Here is a 966-nt window from a genome sequence, read left to right as displayed (position 1 = left end):
TATAATAAAATTTCCAAATGGCCCAGGAAATTTCCCTGAAGGAATTGTCCGGTTTTATAGCATCCCCAGATTAGCCACCCTCTGCTGAATCACTCCCCTTTGTTCGAATCGTCATTGTAAATATACCTCCAGCCGACCGATCGAGACGTCTGATCGCATTCCCACTAGTCCCAGACGTTTCTTCCCCAGTGAGTCATTTCCCTGCTGTCCGTCGACTGGTTCAGAACGATTTTAGTGTCGGGTCAAACGTCGTCTGTGAAACGTTCGAGATCGCGCGCGAAAACAATGGACGTCGAGATGAAGTTCTGGAAGAGTTTCGGGCCGTTGAACGTCTCCAACTGGAAGATCCACTCGAAGAAGTGGTGGAGGGTTGGTTCATCAGTTTTCATACTTTCCGCAAACAGTTTCGTTTATTTTTGTTTGTATTTTGTTTATATTTTGTTTGTCCACGTGTCGGCCACCCTTTTTCTGGATCGCTGTTTCTTTGATTCCTGCAGCGATCTTTGAAACATTCTTTGAAACAAACTTTCTTTCAGTGTTACGACGAAATAGAATCGTTCGAGTGCATTTGTAATGAAAATGTGAAATGTGAAATCGTATAATCCGCAATTTCGAGTTGTTTATTAACACGAGCGTTACGTGCGCGACACGTTATCGATGCAAAATTACATCACAAGGCTGTAAGCATTGTAACCGTTTCCGAAGAGTCATCGTATTCGATAATTTACTACTCGACTAGCTTGCAACTCGGGTCGTTGTTTTCATTTTTCCACGCGAGATTAGATAAGCGACGGTGTGAATATACCGGAGTGCGAATCGGTACACGAGCGTGGCGACGAATATTTAATAAACATCAGTTCACGCAACCGCGATACTGATGTGTGTGACAATTTAGAAAATTCATAAAAAAAAGTATCAGGCGATATTTGAAATTTTCTGACTGGAAAAAGTGAGACTTAAAATTTT

General features: G+C 42.1%; 1 protein-coding gene across 8 annotated transcripts in view; it reads left to right on the top strand.

Annotated features, from left to right (window-relative positions):
* The window catches only part of LOC128887313 (ras-related protein Rab-32), a 35,900-nt gene that overhangs the window by 30,960 nt on the left and 3,974 nt on the right, over positions 1-966 (top strand). The window contains exon 1 of one of the 8 annotated variants that reach the window (XM_054143127.1): positions 220-369. The exons of the other annotated variants lie outside the window; for them this stretch is intronic. Coding sequence (XP_053999102.1) covers positions 286-369 — 84 coding nt within the window. The 5' untranslated portion in view covers positions 220-285. Of the gene's footprint in view, positions 1-219; positions 370-966 lie in introns of those variants that run through there. 8 annotated transcript variants of the gene reach the window in all.

The sequence above is a fragment of the Hylaeus anthracinus genome, unplaced genomic scaffold (genome assembly GCF_026225885.1).
Source record: "Hylaeus anthracinus isolate JK02 unplaced genomic scaffold, UHH_iyHylAnth1.0_haploid 0, whole genome shotgun sequence".
NCBI classification, from domain to species: Eukaryota; Metazoa; Arthropoda; class Insecta; order Hymenoptera; family Colletidae; genus Hylaeus; species Hylaeus anthracinus.
Note: the sequence above shows the minus strand (reverse complement) of the source record. Positions and strands in the feature narration are given on the sequence as shown.